This window comes from Euphorbia lathyris, chromosome 1, assembly GCF_963576675.1.
Source record: "Euphorbia lathyris chromosome 1, ddEupLath1.1, whole genome shotgun sequence".
Taxonomy (NCBI): Eukaryota; Viridiplantae; Streptophyta; class Magnoliopsida; order Malpighiales; family Euphorbiaceae; genus Euphorbia; species Euphorbia lathyris.
Window position 1 is genome coordinate 19584053 of NC_088910.1, and position 19391 is coordinate 19603443.

Here is a 19391-nt window from a genome sequence, read left to right on the forward strand (position 1 = left end):
ACCCAAGTCAACATTGATCCATTTCTTTGAGGAACATGCAATTCACGACAAAAATAATTTTCCGGATTAGGTGTGTGTATGAATTTATTGGTTACAATATTTGCAAGCAGATTATATTCATACAGTTATATGCAACGGACGATATATAATTTTTAAAAATAATCTTTGATTATCTATCATGAATTAATAATCAATTAATTATAAAAAGATTTTTAATAATTATTTTTAAATCACACGGATATTCAAAATATATTTAAAAATACACATTGAATATCTAAAAACTAAGAAGTATAATCAATCGTTTATTAATTTTACTTTTAATCAGAAGCATGCCTATGAAAATTTTAATTTTTAGAATCTGAAAAACGTTTTACTTTTCTGTAATTTAATTTTAATTTATATAAATTTCTGGGCATTTGAAATATTTTTTACACATTAAAAATAATTACAGAATACTAAGTCAGTATTAATTATCTTGTATATCTAAAAATAAATTAAAAATTACAGAAAAATCATAAATAAATGGACGAACATACTGAAAAAAACTGATGCTGAATGAACGTCCAGGGACACCACACGCACTGCGTGTGTGGGCATTGGCTCGGCAGTGCGTACAGGCCACGCGTCGCCGTCCGGACATCCGACGGTTCCCAACTTTTGGCTAGTGAGGGGTTTCAGGGTCTCTGAGTTTGATTGCATGGTCGGTTTAGGGGTTTGGCAACTGAAAATTAGCGAAACAGTGCAAATAGATCATAAATCGCGCGCGTTAAATCACTAAAACACGTCAGAAAATTCCAACGGCCATGGGGTGAATTTCAACAAACTAAAATCATCTTGAGACGCACAAAATACATAGATCTGAGACACGACTCAACCAAGTATATATTTATTCAATCAAAAGAATCTCAAAACATGCAAAAAAAAAAAAAAAGGTTCCTAACAAATAGAACACAGAGCTAAAGAGCTCTGATACTAATTAAGGCTTTAATAGTCGTTATATATTATCTCTAACCTCAAAGGGACGAGTAATGAACTCGGACCTATCAATAAACAAACAACATATTTAAGGTTATCTCTTATAGCACAGATCTATTGAATAAGAGCAAAAACAATTGACCCTGAATCTGTATCACCGATTTAGAAAAATGCTACAGTAGAGGAGCAGTCATCGTCGTTCCACAAACTAAGAATGCACATCGAGGACAAGGGGGCAGCAGCTTCAGAGTGCATGGAGAAAGGAATTGCCTTTTGCAGTATTTTTAATCTTTGTGTATATGAATTGTGTCTTAGGATTAGCCTAGCCAGACTAAACTTAAACCATAATCCTAACCGATTAGTAGAGTTGTAAATGAGCCGAGCCGCTCATGAGTGGCTCGGTAGTCGGCTCGATTTGTAAACGAGCCGCTCATGCACACAATTTACTGGCTCGGTTCGTAAATGAGCCAAGCTTGAGCAGACCAAAGCTCGCGAGCAGGCTCGATTAGAATATTTATGAACAAATTTTAGTTTTGCAGAAAACTATATAGTTTTGTATTAGTTCACAAGTATTTAAACTTAATATTATTTCATTTGCTATTAGATAAGTTCGTGCACAAACTTAATAAATGAGTAATAGACGAATTATTTGTAAGCTTCTTGTTTATTTATTCACGAATTTTGCTTGTGCATTCGTTTATGTACACAATTAAAGAGCTATTGTGAGCAAACTTCATAAATATAATTAACGATTTACTCACAAACAATTCATGGTTAAATAATTTTCTCAATGAATTAAGTTCAAAGAGGATTTTAGTCTCGAAGCTCGGGTCGAGCTTGTTTATTTTTAATGAGCTGAGCTGAGCAAGCCAAAGCTCGGCTCTGGCTCGAGCTCGTTAATTTTATAGCGAGCTGAGTTTGAGCAGGCGAAAACTCGATTCGGCTCAGCTCGATTACAACCCTACGATTAGGTTACGGGTGAACCTTAAATAGATCGTTAAATGAACCAAACCCATTTACTCTATTTAATCCTCCACATTTTAAAACATGGTAATATAATAACTTTATTTGATTATTAAGATTAATTAATTATTTATCCGAATATTAATATTTAAGAAAGACAATGTATGGATAACGTTGAACTTTGAATAATCCATAGTTTGACGACGTATTAAGAAATGCTAAACTCACCCAAGGCAACACAGAAAAGAGAGTCACACGACGGACAAGTTGTCCCACGTCTCAAACAATAGAAAGACCAAGATATTTGGAGCTGATGCAGGCAAGGCAGACGTTGACACGAGCTAAACCCATGGCCAACACATCAGCCTTACTCTTTCATGCATTTCTCACACGCTTCCTTCTCTATTTACACACTTCTCTTTCATTCCTCCATTTCCACTCTTTGATTCCTTCAATTTCTCTCTGTTCCTGGTAAGTCCCCTAATTCCTCCGTTCCAATTTAACACTTTCATCTCTGGTTTTTCATGTTATAACAATGAAATTCAAGGGACCTAGATTATAGTTTTTGTTTCAATTTTCGAAATTACTAAAAAATTGATATGATTGATGTTCTTCTTGTTGTTGTGATCGATTTTTAGGAGGTTCTGAAGTGATGGCTATGGCGGGTGCTGGTTTGACCCAGCATCTCGAAATGAAATGGTTTAGTGAAAATTTGTCGACAAGACTGATGACGCCTACTTCTTTGTTTGTGAAACGTAAACTGTGTGTTTCTAATAGGAGAGGAATTAGGAAAGTGAGATGTTCATTGTCTAGTAGTAGTTCTGTATCTCCTATTGAATCAGAAAACGATGCTCAAATTGATTCTGTTGAAGAGGAACAATCAGGGCATGTAGTGAGGTTCAAGATGTCTGATTTTGAATTGCTTGATCGACTCAGTGCTGGCCTTGGTGGCCGGGTATGAAATGATGAACTTGAATGTGATTTTTTTGAATTATGGTTTTGGAATTTAATTTGAGTTTCTGAAATGGGTTTTGTTATAGGGGGATGAGATAGTTTATGAAGCCATTGTGAAGGATTCCTGCAGGTTAGATTTCTCTTGGTTTTACTATAACGTTTTGGCTTAATACATCAATGCCCGTTGGTTAAATAATCCGGTTGGTCTTGAACTTTAGAGATATCTCTTTAGTTCCTGAACTTACTTTAAGTGACATGATAAAACCTCTATATTGCCGAGCAAAATAGAGATTTAGACAAGTTGAAGTGTGTAACAATATTAGCAATTTCAGTGGCCAATAGGTCATTTTAAGTAAGTTCAAGGGGCTAAGAGGTTAATTTAAAGTTCAAGGGGCTAATAGTTCAAGGGACTACTAATGAGATATCTCTAAAGTTCAAGGGCCAATCAGATTGTTTAACCAAGTACAGGTTACCTGATGTATGGGGCCTAACATTTTGTTTAAAATGATGGTGAATTAATGTCTGGCATGGTGAAATTGCAGCCCTTTGTATAACACCAAAGTTGTGCTTCGACAACTTGAAAGTCCACAAGCTCAACGAAGAGGAAAGCGTGCAATAGAGGTTTGTGTAATGGATTTGTTAGGAATTAGACCGGTTGTTGATTATAATAAGCTTGATACACAGAATAAAAAATTAAACATACAATCATAAGAATAAGAGATTTGCGTGGTTCGGCTTTTCGCCTGTACTCATGGGCGAGGAGGATCACATATTCATTAGTAATAGGCAAGTTGGTACAACATGAAAGAAAATCTCTTCTTTTACAAAGTTCCCAACTCTCATATCTCATGAGAGCCAATTATACATAAGAGCACAAGTTTTAAAACTCTTAGCGCAAATAAGTAAGCAAACAACATTTACATTTATAGGCCTAAAAGTATAATCTTTTCCTATTTAGTTGAGGTGTGTATTTTCGCATCTGCCATGGTTTGATTGTTGAAGTGTATCTTATAGGTGTTGAAGAAGTTGGTTCGACGCAGACTTCTCTACCACTCTTATTCAATGCAAGTTCATGGTTATGTCTGCTCAACTACAACTACTGGGCGTGCCTTGTTTACCCTTGTACATGGGGTAAGTGTGTTACACTCATAGACAAAGTTAGTATGTTTCTGTATGCTAAGGGCCGACAAGGCTCCAGACACACAAGGCACTAGACCAAGTGCCTTGGCACCTCCAAAGGCAGGCACTAAGGCTTGCCTTTGTGCCTGTGGCCGTGGTTATAAGAGGCACACCTCAAATGGTTTTTTGGGGGGGGTTTAATCTCCACCATTGGATTAGACACGTCTAGTGTCCAAAATAAACAACAAAAAGAGAAAGAAACAAAGGAAGACTTTGAAGAGACCCAAATATGTCATGGGAAACTGATTTGGTAAATGAGTATGAAGAGGATCAGAATTTGAAGAATAATTCGACGATGTTGAAAATGAGGAGAGCAATGGTGATGATTGATGAATTTGGAGACTTTTGATGAGAAGTAGCTATTAGTCAACTTAGTATTTACTATTTAGTTGAACACTTGAAATTTAGAATATAGGGTTTATTGGATGTTAGAATTTATGATTAAGATTATTGACATGATTTATTATTTATTACATTTTGATTTTTGAATTTTCCATTTCTTATATTTTGAATATTATCATTTATAGTTTATATAATTTTATTCTTTTAGTGCGCCTTGTGTCACTCAGGTGTGCCCTTTGCGCCAAGGCTCTAAGACCCCTTGCGCCTTACTGCATCATGTGCCTTTAATAACCATGTTTTTCACGGGTTTCCCTTGGGAGTTTAGACAAAATCTGAGCTCCTTTTTTTTGTCTCTGAATATTAAGAACTTACAGTTTAGACAAAAAGAGAAATTTCACAACTTCTTGTATTCACTATTTCCTTGTTTTTGCTAGTATCATGGCAGTTTTTCTTTAAGGCACTGGCTTCAACAATCAGATTGGCTTCCTACCTTAGAAGCTACTCTTGCATTGGATGAAGAATCTGTTAGGAAAGTGGGAGATGATACAGTTGGAGGACCAGCAGTCTCTCGGCAGTTGCGAATGATACGTTTATTAATGAGGGATCTCTTGATTGGAGTATGTCTTAATTTTTCTGTTCCATTGATGCAGAATTTGTAGTCTGTGACATTCAATTTAATTAATGTTGTATCCTTCAGGTGAATTACTTGCACAGCCATGGACTTGCTCATACTGAGTTGAGACTGGAGAATGTTCACATAAGCCCAGTCGATAGACACATAAAAGTAAGCACCTTTTTTTCGTTTTGTGACATGAAAATTTGAAAGTCAGACGCCGTAGCTCATAGGTCTGTAGTAGTTATCAATTACCTGTAAATCCTTCAAAGCCGCTGTGGATTTCTGGTCAAGCATGACTAATAAATAATTTGACTGCTCATTGATTTGCTGGATATTGACACATTTATGGTGAATCTCCAAACTATTTCTCTATTTATGGTGGATTTGAACTTATTTTCAGATTTTTTGGTGTTTTAAGCCCACTCTCCAGTCACAGGGGCGTGCCAGACAACTTTTTACATGCTTCAGAAACATTCTGCCTGTTTGATAGGTGGGCTGCTCTTTCTAACAGTCCGCCTGTGAGACAGGCGGACTGGCACCGTGCTGTCCGCCCATCTGATAGGCGGACTGCTTTGAAATTCTGAAGAAAATGTTTGGCACGCCATTATGATTGGCAGATTGAACTAAACCACAAATTCGAAAATAGTTTCAAATCCACCATGAATAGAGAAATAGTCTAAGGATTGACTACAAACGTGTGAATATCCCCCTTGATTTGCTTAGCTCCTTGGAACTATTATTTTACTTTCTTATGCCATTCATTTATGGAAGATTTGGAACATTGCTGGAAAATCTAGTCCTTTAAGACGCATTACTTCCGTTAGTTTACTGCAAAATTGATTTTGAATTAGGTAGGGATACTAGGGAATGCAGCAGACTTTTATGAGGATGGTCCAAATAATAATACACTAGACTACTGCACAGATCGTCGACAGATGATGATTGCATTTGACATGAGGTATTGTGTTGTTCACAGATGTAACTATGCAATTCTAGCAGATCTACTTAAAGCTAATTCTGTTTCTCACATGTTTGCAAAGATGTGTTGGATATATGATGGCAAAAATGGTGTTGCAAGAACTCATGGATCCCTTAATCTTCACAAGGTTCAAATCCTTTCTGAAAGAGGTAATACTCTTGACAATGGACTTAGGATAAATGGCATTGATGGTCACTTAAGTTTAGATAATGGTCACTTAAGTTTAGATAATGGTCACTTAAGTTTGGATAATGTCCTAATACGGTCATAAAAGTTCATTTTGTCTCAATAAAATAACTGATCTTTGCATTTTTTACCAATAAAGTCACTTTGAAAATGCTGACTAAGATGCTTAGTCAATTCAGCTTTTCCATGTGACTACCACGTGCCACTCCCTTTGTCTTACCTTCATTTGACCTCAGTTAATTAGTAATAAAGCTGAAGTGACAAGATGTTTGAAAGTACAGAAATCAATGGATACGCATGGTGCTTACGTGTCAAAACTGAATTGACTAAGCGTCCCAATCAGCATCGTCGGTGAGAATTTGACTTGAAAATGCTTAAAGTGACTTTATTGGTACATAATACAAGTTTGAAAGTCTTGATAATGAACCAAGAGTTTGGGGTAAAATCGCTCGATGGTCACTTGAAGTTTGAACAATGTCTCCGTAGGAGTTACAAAAGTTCATTTTGTCTCAATAAAATAAAGACGTTTTGTAGCAATAAAGTCACTTCAAAAAATTTCAAGCCAAATTTTCGTTACTTACTAGTCAGTATCTCTGTCGAGAATTGGACCTGAAAATGTTTGAAGTGAATTTATTGGTGCAAAATGCAAAGATGGGTTATTTTACCAAGACAATAAATTTTTATGAACTTATTGGGATATTATCGAAATTTTGGTGACAAACGATGCAATCTATTTAGTGACATGAACATTTTCTGTCAGATGTATTGAACACTTAGGTTAAATATGGATTTTCTTTTTGTTTATTTTTTGTCAGAAGTCAGAAACACTATAAAAAATATCTACTTCATGGTTTGCAGGGAAATGATCCTTCATGTTTGCGGGAATTTATGTTGCAAATACTCAATAGGAATTCTCCATCTAGTTGTATTGGACTCCAAGTGAGTATATGTTCCATGACAGGAATTTTCACATGCACCTTAATGAGTAAGTGAATTTGCTCATTCATCATTAGATATAGGCGTATTAAATCTAAGCCCCAGAATACTTTGAATCTCCACCTTAGGATTCTAATAAGCCTAGATCTAACGGTGAATGAGTAAATTCTACTTGCTCATTAAGGTGCATGTGATCAAAACTGTGTTCCATGAATACAACTTACAGCAGAACTACTACTACTAGCTTCTTTTCTGAGTGGCAGTAAATTCTTCTGTCTGTTTATGTAGATACTTGATCGGAACTCGGGTGCAGGTTGGAATCTTCTGTCCTTGTTACTAGCAACCAAACCTTCGAAAAGAATAAGGTATTTCCTTCTCCATCATTTGTAGAACAGCAAAAGTATGGGTAATAGGTCACTTTAAGTTTAGAAAATGTTCGAATAAGGTCATAAAAGCTCATTTTGTATCAATAAAATAACTTAGTCATTTGAAAAGTTCGAATAGGTCACTTTAAGAAAGTTTTGGAGTCAATAGGTCACTTTAAGCAAGTTTTAGGAGTCAATGCGTCACCTTAAGCAAGTTTTAGGAGTCAATGCGTCACCTTAAGCAAGTTCAGAGGTATAGGATATTTCAAAAGTACAGGGGACGATTGACTTTTCTAAACGAATGGAGACGGCTAGGGATGTATTAAGCTAATAACTTATCCTTGCATTTTGTATCAATCTCTTTGAGAAAATGGTATCACATGATAGTAAATTAATGCATGTGGCGCTTATATGACCTGGTTGAATTGACTAAGCTTCCTAGTCAGTATTCTGGCAAGAATTTGATCTGAAAATGTTCTAAGTGACTTTATTAGTACAAAATGCAAAGATGAATTATTTTATTGATACAAAATGAACTTTTGTGATCTTGTTACATCATTTTTCAAACTTAAATGACCTTGGGTGCGATTTATCTTCTCTTAATCAAAGAGCTGATAATAATTTAATATGTTGTTCAGTTGTCTGGATGCTCTGAGACACCCATTTCTGTGCGGACCCAGATGGCGAGTTATTCCATCGATGGATATCATCAGATGGGGTCTTGGTTCAACTGTTGTGCGCATTGCAGAAGAATATATTTACAGCAGAGCTCAGGTATAATGGTGAAGGTTCTTCTCTCATTTTACTGCTGCTATATGAATTTTGCTTGCCAACCGTTCTGATCTATGAAGCACGGACTCTTCCCCGGGGTCGCCGTGGCCGAGTCGGACTCGCCGGACTCGGGGACTCGGCGGGGACACGGCCGGAAAATGGGACACGGCTGGGGACACGGCGGGACACGGCTGGGGTAAAAAAAAGTTAAAAATTAGGGTTTTTTTTAATTTTTTTTATAAAATTTAAGGATCAATTATGCAATTTGTCAAAAATCCTAAATTATAATCTCTATCGCACGAATTAGAATTAGGTCTTCTCTCCTTCCTGCACAAATCGCGATTTCAACCCCTGTGCTGCGTACATCGCAGTTCTCCTAACATCACGATTTCGTTTTTGTTTGGGAATAATCAGAAAAAATTTCTTCTCTCCTGGGTTCTTCCTTCTCATGCGCTACGATTCTTCTCCTGGGTTCTTCTCCTAACATCACGATTCCGATTTGTGATTTAGCATGTTTTTTATATATTTTTATATCTAATATATATATAATTAATTATATAAAATTTGCCGTGTCCCCGCCGCACCCGTGTCTCATATTTTCTAAAAATGCCGTTTGCCGTGTCCGCACCCGTGTCCGTGCTTCATAGGTTCTGATAGTTTCCAGGAAATTTTGGTAATAATCGTGTATGTAAAAGCCATGTGATTTAATGGCTTCTGAGAAAATTAAGTCTCAGTGAAATGGTGTTTGAATTTGTGGAACTGTTCTTCTACCAAAACCATTGCAGATGTATACTAGTTGGTGTAACTCTAATCTTTTGAGAGATTTTCATGGAAACTTGGAAGTATTCAAAATTAAATAATTTCTGTTGATACTCCTAACAAATTAGGAATCATAAATCTATATGTTGAGAATGACTCGATAATTCTATTTGAAGCCAAATTAGGAATCGTAAAGAGTTTGAGTTGGAACACTGAAAGACATCAATGAAGTTTGGGAAACACACAGACGAGAAGAAACTCAACGAGAACAAAAACGAATCAAAAAGTGACAATTTCAATAATACTGACAAAGTCAGCACTTTGAGCTAGCTCAAAGTGCTAGAAAACCAGTACTTGTCGCCCAACTAGTACTTGTTCGCTGGCTGCTCAGCATGCTAGTGGGGCGACAGGTACTGATTTTCTAGCACTTTGAGCTAGCTCAGCGAGCTAGGAGTTGCGGGCAGATTCGGATTTTCCTCTTTAGTCCAAAGTTTTGTATTCCTCCTGTTATTGCAACTCCTAATTAGTATAAGAGTTTGGTTTAGCTCATAGTTTTAGCCTATAAAAAGGTTTTAAAAAATTGTATGAAATTTTGTGTTTTGAGTTTGCTTGCAATTTCCTTTCCGCACTTATTTTATTGAATACCCGACACAATCTAATTCGTAACACTATACTTACACTTCACATCCTTCTTAAATAGGGCAACTTCAACAAAGACTGACTATTGATTTCTTCTTTTGACAGCGTAATAGGATTGCCTATTTCATTGAATTGATGGAGATGCTAAATCATAACTCAAAGCCAAAGGTAAGCATTTGCCTCTATAACATGTCTTTGATCTCTTCTTAGTTTTTCAACAATACTCTTAAACTTCATCTGCAGAACTGGCTAGAGTTGCTACCAGGAAAATGGCGTCTCTTATACTGCACTGGGCGACACATTGGTTTAACCATTCGTCAACCTTCCGCTCGTGTTCTTATCGGCAATGTCAATCTAACCGTCTCAAGACCATCAAAATCACACACCAACCTTTCATTCACATCCGACATTGGCTTCACAGTCATGATCGGTAACAATTGGCCGCACGAGAAGACAGGCATAGCCGGAGAATTAGAAGTAAACTCAGTATTTAGATTAACATCAGGAAGAAGGTTGTACATTAAGGAAGAAAAGAGTAACAACGGAAGATTCTCATTTGGTCAGTCAAATAACTTCAGTTCATTGGCAAAGAAACTATCCGGCAAAAAATGGCGGAAAGTGGTGCCGTTTAAGGAGTTTCCATCAAGCTTACCAGTTGCTAAACTTGCTTCAAGTGACATAGAAGAAGTGACAATGAGATTTGGTGATTCAATTGATGAAGGTGTTGTGTCTGCAGGAAGTGTAATTCAAGAAGTTAGAATGCAGATTCCACCTGAAATGTTTGATTTGTCAAAAGTTGTTTGTGGGACTTATGTAGACTCTAGGTTGCTTGTGCTTCGAGGGGTAAATGGTTCAGCTCTCTTGTTTACTAGGTCTTGTCTTGATTGATAATTATTGTAGTCTTGTAGATATCAAGCAACTGTAAATTTGTATTGTTGTAATTGATTTCTGTAAACAGTGGTTTTTTTTTTTTTTTATTCAAGATAAATATGTTTTGCCAAATAGAACGATAGTTAGGGGTGGCAATTGTGCACACGGACTGCTAAAACGAAAATGACATGAACTTAATGAGTTTAATGGCTTAGAGCATCTCCAAGAGTTAGTGCACAATCTAAAAATAATATAAATAAAAATTGAATCTTAATGATTTAAGAAATGATAAGACGTACCATTTTTAATAATACTCCCTATAATGAAACACTAAGAGGTGGGGAGACTCTCTAGAAATGATGGAGAAACTTTTAGTGATTTGAGGAGCAAAGAGATTGAAATATTCTTAGTGAGTTATTAAATAGATAGTGTCATTTTTTGTTAAACTATTAATCCAAAAATGGTTTAGTGCGTTACTAAATAGGTAAAGCATCATTTTCTTTTGTTTCCCTGCGGATATTAAAGTTATTATTGTATTCTTATATTTTTTCATGTTATTTTTAAAAAAATACGAATATAACACAAACTTCTCATATGTTTGCATATTATTCTGAACAGTGGTACTTCTCATATGTTTGCATAGGGCAGTAAATCATACATGACCAATGGAACTCAACACAAAATAAGTGGATTGCAAATTTAAAGTCGCAGAATTTTAGGTATCCATGTTGAGGTTAATAACATGACAGAAATTTTTTGTTTAATCAATCTTCACGTCATAAAGAATAGGAAATAATACACGACAAGATAAATGTGATATAAATTACCCGTAAAAATAGCGAAGTGAAATAACCAAGTAGAGAAAAATAATTAGATAAAAATGTGCCCCATCTAAACAGCATACCCAAAACTTCTTTTTATGGTAACATTGAAAACTACAAGTTCCATTTTGTCACAAAAAAAAAAAAAAAAAAAAGTCCTCAAAATATCAAAGTAATAGCAACCCAGGTCACAGTTTTTCTTTGAACTTTTCCTGCAGAACTGCTTCCTGACTGCAGAGTGCAGGCTAATCATTCTTAATACCTGAGGTTCAACACTATGTATGATCAGAATATTACAAAAAGAAAAAGAGAAAAGAGAAAAAAGACCCAAGTGTCTATGAGTTGTGCAACAAAAATAATAAGCTTCATTGAATAAAAACTACACTGAGAAATCTCTTAACACAACTGGCCAGTGAACCTGTTTATTCCCAGGTTAAGCTTTTCCAACAGACTAGGCACAAACCTGGCAATGGACATATTACAGATAGAAAATTAGGCAATCGCATCTCACATTTAAGATTATCCATGCGTTAATGGATATATGCGTCATCTCAAAGAGTGATTCATTGTCCACAATACATGGCCAAGGAAAGATGATGTTCTAGAACTAGAAATGAACTCATGCCTTGTATTTGCTTGGATTTGCCCTCGCAGATGCGTAAAGCCAAGCTCGAAAATCCGGTCATCTGGAGGGGCTTTGCTTCGGCCTTGTTTTCTCAAATCAATCCCTGTCGCTGCAGATCGGTGTAGGTCTTTTTGTTATAGATATTCCCCTCTCTGTCTTCATACTCCTCTTCAAGATCTGGGCGCCACTTATTCACCCCTTGCTTCTCTTGTATCCTTTTCCATAATTCTTTTGCTTCCTGCAGAAGTGTTTATTTTTGGACAGTATTATTATGATTTGGAGTTTAAATAAAAGAAAAAACTTCCCATCTGTCCATGTACACTCAAATGCCTAATGACCCCCCAGACTTTCAAAACTATCTTTCTGTCACCTCAACTTGCTTGAAACAACTTTTCACCCCCTCAACTTGCTTAAAATGACATTTCTGTAACCCCAACTTGCTTAAAATGACCTTTCTGCCACCTCAACTTCCTTAAATTGCCAGTGGCGTGTAGAGTGTGTGGTACCACCATGTGGAAATAAGGGATTACCCATGGCAGTTTAAGCAAGTTTAGGCAGCGAAAAGGTACTTTTGAAAGTTTTAGGGGGTCATTAGGCGTTTGGGGGCAAGTTGGAGAGGCTGTTGCATATGTATTAAGCCCTCGTTAATATTTGCAACTTCCAAGTGTGATTTTAAGTTCAAGAATCTACTTGTGCATGTGAACATTGGCAGTATAGTGCCACAAACCATTCTGGGGACTAAGATACATAATCATCAAACTCTTAATATTTTCAAGATGATGAATTAAAGCTTTACCTCAATTGACGTGATCTCATTGAAGTTCTTTGTATTTGGAATCCCAAGACATCGCATCCCATGCTGATGCCGCCACTCCTTGAAATGCCGCTCGAAAGCCCTGCGTCCCCAGTAACTGTAGTTCCCACATATCTCACACTTAAATTCCTGACAAGCATTAAAAAGGATTGTCATGCTGTGAGACATACATATTCTCAGAGAAAACGTTTATTTGAAGGAATTAGCAAAAGGAAAATTGACACAGCAAGACAGGAACAGTTTCCATTTCATATGGTCCTGCATTAAAGAGGTGAAAGATACCTGACCAAGACCATGAAGTTTATACAGCCAATATGGTATAGGTTTTCCATCCCAACCCATTGGCAACTTGAGAGGATTGTAAATCTGTTGCTCGTCATCATCACTTTCTGTGTCAGCTTGTGTCTCTTCCTGCCATATTTCAGGACCAGTTATTATTAGAAAAATAGATAGAAGATTCAACTGTTCTAAACTTTCTACAGAAGATTGACCAAGTTCTATGACTAAATGCCATTCTTTTGTAAAAAGTTCCTAGATGCAATTATCTTTGTATACAGTGAATATGTACCACAGAGGCCCAGGCAAGAGAGGATATCAGGAAACGTCCTAATGAGATAATCTACTTTCATTGAGTTTAAAATTCAATAATATAGTTCTCTATATCGGGGACCATTGAAAATATTAATCTCTTTAGAAAAAATTTGAAGTTTAAGTTTCATACAAGAGGCTTCGATTTGAAAGCACAAAAGTAAGTACTGGTGATAAGGGAAATTGACATTTGCACAGTTCACATTAGGTCAGGCACAAGGAGAAGCCAAGGTGCTACTCCCAAACCTTGGATGTGCAAGCAAAAACAAAAACGGATATTTTAGTCCATTATCCCCCGTCTGGGCACACCAACATCTACCTTCCCTCCAAATTTCTAAGCCGTTGGATAGCATAATTCCTGTCAGTCATAGGCTGTCTATATCTCTAGTCTCTACATAGTACATAGATAACATTTGACATTCCATGACACAAGTGAAGCCATAAACCAAATGAAAAGGGCTAATTTATTCAACCCAATCGGATAAAAGGAGACCAATAAACTGTCATAAAAGTATTGTCTAAATTATGTTACAAGTTGTTAACTTACCTCCTCACGTTCTGCTTCCATTTCATCATATGTCAAAGCTTGCTTCTTCACAATATTTTCTTTCGTCCGTACAATAGTCTGCATAAGGATAACTCAAAAAAAATGACATTCCCAGACCAACATGATGACAAAATGACAGCCAGATAAAAATAAAGAACTGTTAAATGCACATGCATTGAAATGCAGTAAAGATATGGAAACTAAACTCATGAAAACTCAAGGTTTAAATCTCAATCAGCTTTTGAGCTATGAGGATTATTCAGTGACCTTAACTTACATCACTCAATAAATCACATAGTCTTCTGATTTTGGCCTCCACCAAAGCAATGTCTTTTGAATTCTCTACTTCTTTTGTTGCAAGCATGCCTACATTATGTTCTGATCCACGAGAACCCTTTGCAAAGTGCTTCTTGTCCAACTTTTCTAGAGGTGTGTGCTGCACCAAATGTATTAAAAAAAATATCACATCAAATTGGTACAGGAAGCTCATGAAAAAATAAAATAAAAACAAAAAGTACCAACTAGTTGGGGAAGACAACATTGATTGTTGTTTTCCATTCAATCCTATTCATTGTAGGATTATAAGAAAGATCTAAGAATTTGAGGTTATCTTTAATAACCTTCATCCAAGTTAATCTCACCGCTTTTTGTTTTTAATATATTGAATTTTATTCTCTCACGTTTGCTGGACAGTAATTCAAGTAAAATTAAAGAAATGATGCAGCATTGAATGAAAGATGGTTCTTCCTATGAAGGATCAAGATTAATGTTGTGGAACTACAAGTTCACAATATATAGGAGGCCTTCCACATTAGAAAAGAAAAGATAGTAGATAGCATGTATTTGCTCCACATACACACCCCTCCCTCTTCACATACACACTAACAAAAAGAAAACAATAACAGTTACAGAACAGAAAATATTTCAGTTACAATGCCAATTAAGATGCAGAACACTGACATACAAATACATATGAAGACATAAATTCTGTTCCCTCCTTTGCCAGATGAGAGATCAATATAAGTACAGTAACATTCTTCTATATAACTGTGACATATATCAATTTTCAATTTATAAAAGCTCAGGAGCAACCAATAGGTAAGGAACTAGAGCAACCTTTGTCAGGAACAGCCTCTCTGCACGCTGCTGAACAGTACCACCAGTCTTTAGTCCTAATGCAGCTAATGCCTGCCATGAAAACATATAATGAGCAATTAATGCACTGGTAAATAGAAAATGTAATTGAAGTCACATGATAAGATTCCATAATCAATAGAATTTGAAAATCAGTCCATGATAATAAAAAAAAAAGAAAAAAGAAAAAAGAAAAAAAAGTACGCTACCATCAATAAAAGCAATGTGAAAACATCGAAGCAAAAGAAAATTTGAAATCTGCCCAAATGAAAGGTGTTATCTTCAGTTTCAAGATTTCAGCGACCTTTTTTAGGGATTCTGAAATTTTTAAGACTTTATTACTTTATAACAAATTCATTGAGAAGCTATAGACTCCAGGTGGAATGATACAAGCATCTACAACATCAATGAGGACACTAATTAAGGTATTGTTATAGGTTTGGGATCTAGTTACAGGACAGGTATAATTTCTGGTTCATCTGATCTTCTACCTTTTGAACCTATGGTGATTTATGTTAAGCGCTCATTAGAGAGATCCCTTGATCTCCAGGGTGGTTGCTGGAGAGTAACAGGTAGTGATCTACACCAATTTTTTTTTTTTTATGTGTATTAGATTACAAATAACCAAGAAAAGGCATATAACTTTAACACATTCAAATAAGAATAGAGCAACTAATGCAACATACTTAGTATCTGTAACTGTGAAACAACTGAAAACAATCAGACTAACCTCCTTTAGTTTCTCTGGTCCCACATCCACCAGTTCTTCAACAGAACTGTAATAGTCAAGATCGATCAAACTACCTTCAGTTGGAAATTCCCCAATTCCTTGATTCTCCTTCTCCCATCCTGGTACTTTGTTAATTGCCCATTCTTCTTCAAATTCATCTGTGACCTGCCACAACATTCTAAACTGTCAATACAGCACAACTGAATCGAAGAGGTACAACAGAATCTGCACATCAATAGCTGTATTTTCAAGTAGTAACTGAACAAGGTAACAATGGCATTGGACTCCTTCATTGAGAGACAACAGAAGTAGCAACCAACTGAGATGGAATCGCTTGTTGACAACAAACTATCTTTGGTAATTTGAAGACAGCAGAGCTAAACTAGCATAAAATCATAATACAATATCCAGATACATCTTCCACAGTCATGGCTCACAGGATGCAATACTGAAGTTTGAGACAATCATTCCAATTTGTTTGACTCTCACTTTGTCAGCATTTTTCTTTTTATATTATGGCAATATTAATAATTAAGAAATTGTATCACTTGAATTTGAAAAACACATTACAGTTCATATTCAGCATATCAAGAACCCTGTGATATTATATTGCATCATAATTATTAAACAAATGAATCAAAAGATGCCACAGAAGTATAACACATGAAACAAACCTTTGCAAAAATTCTATCAACATCTTGCAATGGCTCAGTACGCTGAAAAAAGAAAATTAAATACTCGAGTAGATTCTCCATGTATTCCCTATATTGCCTGCAAAAATTCAAAACAGAAACAGAAACACAAATCACTAAATGATGTATTAAGATAAGATGCATGTGAACAAAAAAGGATATCATTGATGAACATATTCCCTGCCTGCAAGTATAAAGGCATGCAAGTACTTGTCTGTCTGAGAGAGTGGATTACCTAGTTAACTTCATCTTCCTAGGGATATTCTGAGGTTGCGAAAAAAGATCAAGGTAAGCAGAATATTCAATAGGCTCCCCAAATTTTGAATTGATATACTGGTTGTACAACTCGTGCATGTCTAAATATTTCCCAAATGCTTCCTGAAAATCAAATCCAGACAAGCTATCAGTTCAAAGTAGATATGGAGACGAGCAAGAAACATGCAAGTTCTTGTTTCTACTGAAAAATCAAAATGAAACATGCATAAGCAATAATAACGTTAAGTAATAACGAAATAGAGAGAACACGAATCAAGCAAATTCTAGAGGCCAAAGCACAGGATTTAATAGTTACCAAAAGCAGAAAGACGGAATTTTACTTTTACACTACCATTTAACTTTTGAGGGCGAGCCTTGGCTTCGAGTCTTAGGAGCGGCCTCTTGCCAAATAAATTGGCAGGGGAAGGCTTGCCCCTAGTACACCCTTGCGGTGGGACCCCTCCCCGGACCCTCGCTCAGCGAGGAGGCGTAGTGCGACCGGGCCGCCCTTTACTACCATTTAACTTTTAAGCAGTTCAAAACATAAGATAAATAGGGAGTGAGAGAGATGACTACCTACAAATACCGGTGTTTAAAATAAATGTTCATGGTGCAAACTGTGCTAAGATAAAGAAAGTAGTAATTGACATAAGATGTAGAGAGAGCAAACCTCCCCAGTAAACTCGATCATGGGCTCCTCTTTGAGTAGTGCCTCATGCTCCTCGGTGGCATCAACTACTCGTGCAGCTGGATGCCTTCTATGGTACTCACGAATCTACGAGCACGAAACATTTAAAAACCAGTTAAACCAAACAAAACCTTCACCAATAACATGAATAGTAGCTGAAAATACCTCTTTGAGCCTATCATAAAATGCACTGAACACATTCGATCCTGCTCCAGTCCCTGTTTGGCCCCCAAGAGCTGCAATCTCGTCCTTCCTTGCATTATCCTTATCTTCGTAAATCTCAACCTGTAAGTTAAAAAATAAGAATACATAAATTAAGATTAAACAAGAAATCCACAGGAAGTAAATAATCTTGTTAACAAAGTGAGAATGATTTTCTCGGGAAATTACAAGTTTATGTGTCGTAGTCAAGATAGTGTCAATCATGTTACGAACTCGATGGCTCTGATAAAGCCGATCCTTGTTCGACGCTGGCTCATTCTGAAGGTCCTTAACTATAAGCCGCTCAAGCCGCTCTACTTCCTCATGAGCTGAGCGAGTCACCTCCAAAAGCGTCGACGACATCCCGAGTTCCTCCGCCTTTGGGAGTTTGGGCGTCGGCTTCTAACGGCGTTTGAAAGGAAATTCAGATATATTAGGGTTTATCTCCCACCAATTAGAGTCAGAAATGTAGCTTTGTGAGAGAGCGGAGTTTGATGCGTTTTTCTAAGAAGCTGATGTTTAAATATGGATATGAAACGACAACGCATAGCTCAAACCCACATTTGAAAGGATATTATTTAGGAAATAGGCATTATCATGGATGCAAATAGACCCGTTCATGGGCTTTGCCGGACTGGACTCGGACCGGACCTAACCGGGCTTGTCACATAATTACTTTGTCCAAACTCAATCCAGCCTGCATTATATTTACATCGGGCTCGGACCGAGTTGGGCCAAGCTAAAAGAACTAATTCACAAGTCCAACTCGGCCCGGTCCAACTAATATTTTTGTATTTTTTAAAATTTAAAATTAAACTAAAAAATTATACTATAAATATAAATAATAAAATACAATAAACTAAATTTTAGAGGATTATTTTAATAAAAATCAATTAACGCACTCATAAATAAAAAAAATACTTTTTTATAGTAATAAATAAAACAGTAACAAAAATATATACATGTTCACCAATTCTAAAAAAAATATATGGTTTGAAAATTTTTATGTTGAAAAAATTTAAAATTTTTATTTTTAGAATATAAAATTTATTAAATTAAAGTTATTATTAAAATTCATGGCTGGGTTGGGCTGGGCCTGAGTTTTGAGACAAATTTCAAGCCCAACCTACTCTATATTCGGGCCTAAGCGGGCTTGGACCGGACCGAACATATTACGAAACATATACGTCCAAACCCAGTCTTTGAAGAGTGGGCTTGGACGGACTGGGCGTGTCCATGGACTTTTGAACAGGTCTAGATGCAAATGGGGCGGAGATTCATGCCTTGGTGTCCACCAAAGTGTGACAGGCAATTACTAATAAGAATTCTCATATATTGTGAATGAGATTATTTTGTCCTTCGTGGTGGGATGGTGCAGGGATAGGGAAAGGTATCTTTGCCCCGTGATGATCCACGTCCCTGTTCCTGTCCCCGACGGAATCCCGATTTTTCCCCGTGATAATTTTATTATGTTTATAATTTTACTATTATAATTTATGTCTTATAAACAATTATTAATGTGTTTTAATAGTTTTTTAATTGATTTTTTTTAATAATTTAAGTACATTTTAATTAGTTGATTGATGTTTCCATTTTTTTAGTTTTTGGTGGTTTGAAAAATTTAAGAATGCTTGTTGATGTTTGGTATTATTAGCGATTGCTTCTTAAAAAATCTAAATTTTACTGATTTTTTTAAACATAACGGTGATTTCTCGAGAAAACAGAGAATGTGGATAAGATTTTTAGGACAACTATAACCGGG

The 19391-nt window shown here is 36.2% G+C and overlaps 2 protein-coding genes across 4 annotated transcripts; one reads left to right on the plus strand and one right to left on the minus strand.

The window, feature by feature from the left end:
* Nucleotides 1-2252: 2252 nt before the first annotated feature.
* LOC136223773 (probable plastid-lipid-associated protein 14, chloroplastic) lies at nt 2253-10619 on the plus strand. Its single transcript, XM_066011935.1, has 14 exons — nt 2253-2409; nt 2577-2893; nt 2979-3022; nt 3435-3513; nt 3907-4023; nt 4848-5030; nt 5111-5197; nt 5881-5987; nt 6070-6157; nt 7053-7133; nt 7419-7495; nt 8134-8269; nt 9770-9832; nt 9908-10619. The coding sequence occupies exons 2-14, from the start codon at nt 2591-2593 to the stop codon at nt 10550-10552; spliced, it is 2010 nt and encodes a 669-aa protein (XP_065868007.1). The 5' UTR covers nt 2253-2409; nt 2577-2590; the 3' UTR covers nt 10553-10619.
* Nucleotides 10620-11391: 772 nt separating this feature from the next.
* LOC136223782 (splicing factor SF3a60 homolog) lies at nt 11392-18133 on the minus strand. 3 transcript variants are annotated; one of them, XR_010686136.1, is made up of 13 exons: nt 17819-18133; nt 17594-17713; nt 17411-17515; nt 16721-16863; nt 16468-16564; nt 15794-15958; nt 15046-15117; nt 14207-14365; nt 13930-14007; nt 13077-13205; nt 12777-12923; nt 11981-12218; nt 11392-11617 (listed from the first exon to the last, which is right to left on the minus strand). XR_010686136.1 is itself a non-coding variant. In XM_066011948.1 (12 exons), the coding sequence occupies exons 1-12, from the start codon at nt 17990-17992 to the stop codon at nt 12072-12074; spliced, it is 1536 nt and encodes a 511-aa protein (XP_065868020.1). In that variant the 5' UTR covers nt 17993-18133; the 3' UTR covers nt 11550-12071. The 3 variants fall into 3 exon arrangements, 1 of the variants encoding a protein (XP_065868020.1); XR_010686135.1 differs by having other exon boundaries at nt 11550-11818; XM_066011948.1 differs by having other exon boundaries at nt 11550-12218.
* Nucleotides 18134-19391: the final 1258 nt, after the last annotated feature.

Excerpts from the sequence above, each read along its gene's own strand:
- LOC136223773 (XM_066011935.1), top strand. The coding sequence starts at position 2,591 with ATGGCTATGGCGGGTGCTGGTTTGACCCAGCATCTCGAAATGAAATGG. Across the intron at positions 3,023-3,434 it reads ATTGTGAAGGATTCCTGCAG|CCCTTTGTATAACACCAAAG; the intron begins GTTAGATTTCTC and ends GTGAAATTGCAG. Across the intron at positions 5,198-5,880 it reads CAGTCGATAGACACATAAAA|GTAGGGATACTAGGGAATGC; the intron begins GTAAGCACCTTT and ends ATTTTGAATTAG.
- LOC136223782 (XM_066011948.1), bottom strand. The coding sequence starts at position 17,992 with ATGTCGTCGACGCTTTTGGAGGTGACTCGCTCAGCTCATGAGGAAGTA. Across the intron at positions 17,714-17,818 it reads TGACTACGACACATAAACTT|GTTGAGATTTACGAAGATAA; the intron begins GTAATTTCCCGA and ends TTTAACTTACAG. Across the intron at positions 14,008-14,206 it reads TATGTGATTTATTGAGTGAT|ACTATTGTACGGACGAAAGA; the intron begins GTAAGTTAAGGT and ends ATCCTTATGCAG.